General features: G+C 42.3%; 1 protein-coding gene across 1 annotated transcript in view; it reads right to left on the minus strand.

The window, feature by feature from the left end:
• Nucleotides 1–3: 3 nt before the first annotated feature.
• Nucleotides 4–2,500, minus strand: part of LOC137616045 (uncharacterized) — a 4,970-nt gene continuing 2,473 nt past the window's right edge. Inside the window, exons 2-3 of the mRNA XM_068345722.1 lie at nt 1,508–2,177; nt 4–1,160 (exon numbers count right to left, since the gene is read on the minus strand). Coding sequence (XP_068201823.1) covers nt 4–1,160; nt 1,508–2,177 — 1,827 coding nt within the window. The remainder of the gene's footprint in view (nt 1,161–1,507; nt 2,178–2,500) is intronic.

Genomic DNA, 2,500 nt, shown 5'->3' on the forward strand with positions numbered 1-2,500 from the left:
TATCTATAATGAACAATAGTGATCACATTTCGACAAAAAATGCTCGGGCACAACTCTACAAAGAACAGTTCCAAAAACAACCACAGATGCTGCATGAGACACAACTCTAGAAAGAACAGTTCCAAAAACGTCCACAGATACTGTATGAGGCACAACTCCACAAAGAGCAGTTCCAAAAACGTCCACAGATACTGTATGAGGCACAACTCCACAAAGAACAGTCCCAAAAACGTCCACAGATACTGTACGAGGCACAACTCCACAAAGAGCAGTTCCAAAAACGTCCATAGATACTGTACGAGGCACAACTCCACAAAGAGCAGTTCCAAAAACGCCCACAGATACTGTATGAGGCACAACTCCACAAAGAACAGTTCCAAAAACGCCCACAGATACTGTATGAGGCACAACTCCACAAAGAGCAGTTCCAAAAACGCCCACAGATACTGTATGAGGCACAACTCCACAAAGAACAGTCCCAAAAACGTCCACAGATACTGTACGAGGCACAACTCCACAAAGAACAGTTCCAAAAACGTCCACAGATACTGTACGAGGCACAACTCCACAAAGAACAGTTTCAAAAACGCCCACAGATACTGTACGAGGCACAACTCCACAAAGAGCAGTTCTAAAAACGTCCACAGATACTGTACGAGGCACAACTTCACAAAGAACAGTTTCAAAAACGCCCACAGATACTGTACGAGGCACACCTCCACAAAGAACAGTTTCAAAAACGCCCACAGATACTGTACAAGGCACAACTCCACAAAGAACAGTTTCAAAAACGCCCACAGATACTGTACGAGGCACAACTCCACAAAGAGCAGTTCCAAAAACGTCCACAGATACTGTACGAGGCACAACTCCACAAAGAGCAGTTCCAAAAACGTCCACAGATACTGTATGAGGCACAACTCCACAAAGAACAGTTCCAAAAACGCCCACAGATACTGTATGAGGCACAACTCCACAAAGAACAGTTCCAGAAACGCCCACAGATACTGTATGAGGCACAACTCCACAAAGAGCAGTTCCAAAAACGTTCACAGATACTGTATGAGGCACAACTCCACAAAGAACAGTTCCAAAAACGCCCACAGATACTGTATGAGGCACAACTCCACAAAGAACAGTTCCAGAAACGCCCACAGATACTGTATGAGGCACAACTCCACAAAGAACAGTTCCAAAAAAATCACAGATACTGTATGAGGCACAACTCCACAAAGAACAGCTGCAAAAAAACTCACAGATACTGTATGAGGCACAACTCCCCAAAGAACAGTTCCAAAAACACCCACAGATACTATATGAGGCACAACTCCACAAAGAATAGTTCCAAAAACGCCCACAGATACTGTATGAGGCACAACTCCATAAAGAACAGTTCCAAAAAAACTCACAGATACTGTATGAGGCACAACTCTACAAAGAACAGCTGCAAAAAAACTCACAGATACTGTATGAGGCACAACTCCTCAAAGAACAGTTCCAAAAACACCCACAGATACTGTATGAGGCACAACTTCACAAAGAATAGTTTCAAAAACGCCCAGAGATACTGTATGAGGCACAACTCCACAAAGAACAGTTTCAAAAACCCCCACAGATACTGTATGAGACACAACTCCACAAAGAACAGTTCCAAAAAAACTCACAGATACTGTATGAGGCACAACTCCACAAAGAACAGTTTCAAAAACCCCCACAGATACTGTATGAGGCACAACTCCACAAAGAGCAGTTCCAAAAACGCCCACAGATACTGCATGAGGCACAACTCCACAAAGAACAGTTCCAAAAACGCCCACGGATACTGTATGAGGCACAACTCCACAAAGAGCAGTTCCAAAAACGTCCACAGATACTGTGTGAGGCACAACTCCACAAAGAAAAGTTCCAAAAACGCCCACGGATACTGTATGAGGCACAACTCCACAAAGAACAGTTCCAAAAAAACTCACAGATACTGTATGAGGCACAACTCCACAAAGAACAGCTGCAAAAAAACTCACAGATACTGTATGAGGCATTACTCCACAAAGAACAGCTGCAAAAAAACTCACAGATACTGTATGAGGCACAACTCCACAAAGAACAGCTCCAAATAAACTCACAGATGCTGTATGAGGCTCGTAGCAGAACTGCTTGGAAAGTAGAAGAGTTAGGGTCTGAAGTAAGAGTTGATTATGAGAGCTAGTGCAAATTAAAATCGTGTAAAAAAGCATATGAACACTGCCGTGATGATATGAGTGCACACCATGACTGCTATCTGCGCAGTGAGTGCAAGTCTCCTTAGTGCATGTCAACAAATAAAGCTGATATGGAGAAAACAGTTTCCGTGCAGAATGGTACAATGTCTGTAATTCAAATTGAATTTGTATTGCTCATAAAATGAGGTATCACTTTATATGTAGTCAACAATACACAAACAAACACATATATGTATACATGTAAATATGAATATACTTTTTTTTAATCCAGTTGGATTCAT

This window comes from Palaemon carinicauda, chromosome 22 (genome assembly GCF_036898095.1).
Source record: "Palaemon carinicauda isolate YSFRI2023 chromosome 22, ASM3689809v2, whole genome shotgun sequence".
NCBI lineage: Eukaryota > Metazoa > Arthropoda > Malacostraca > Decapoda > Palaemonidae > Palaemon > Palaemon carinicauda.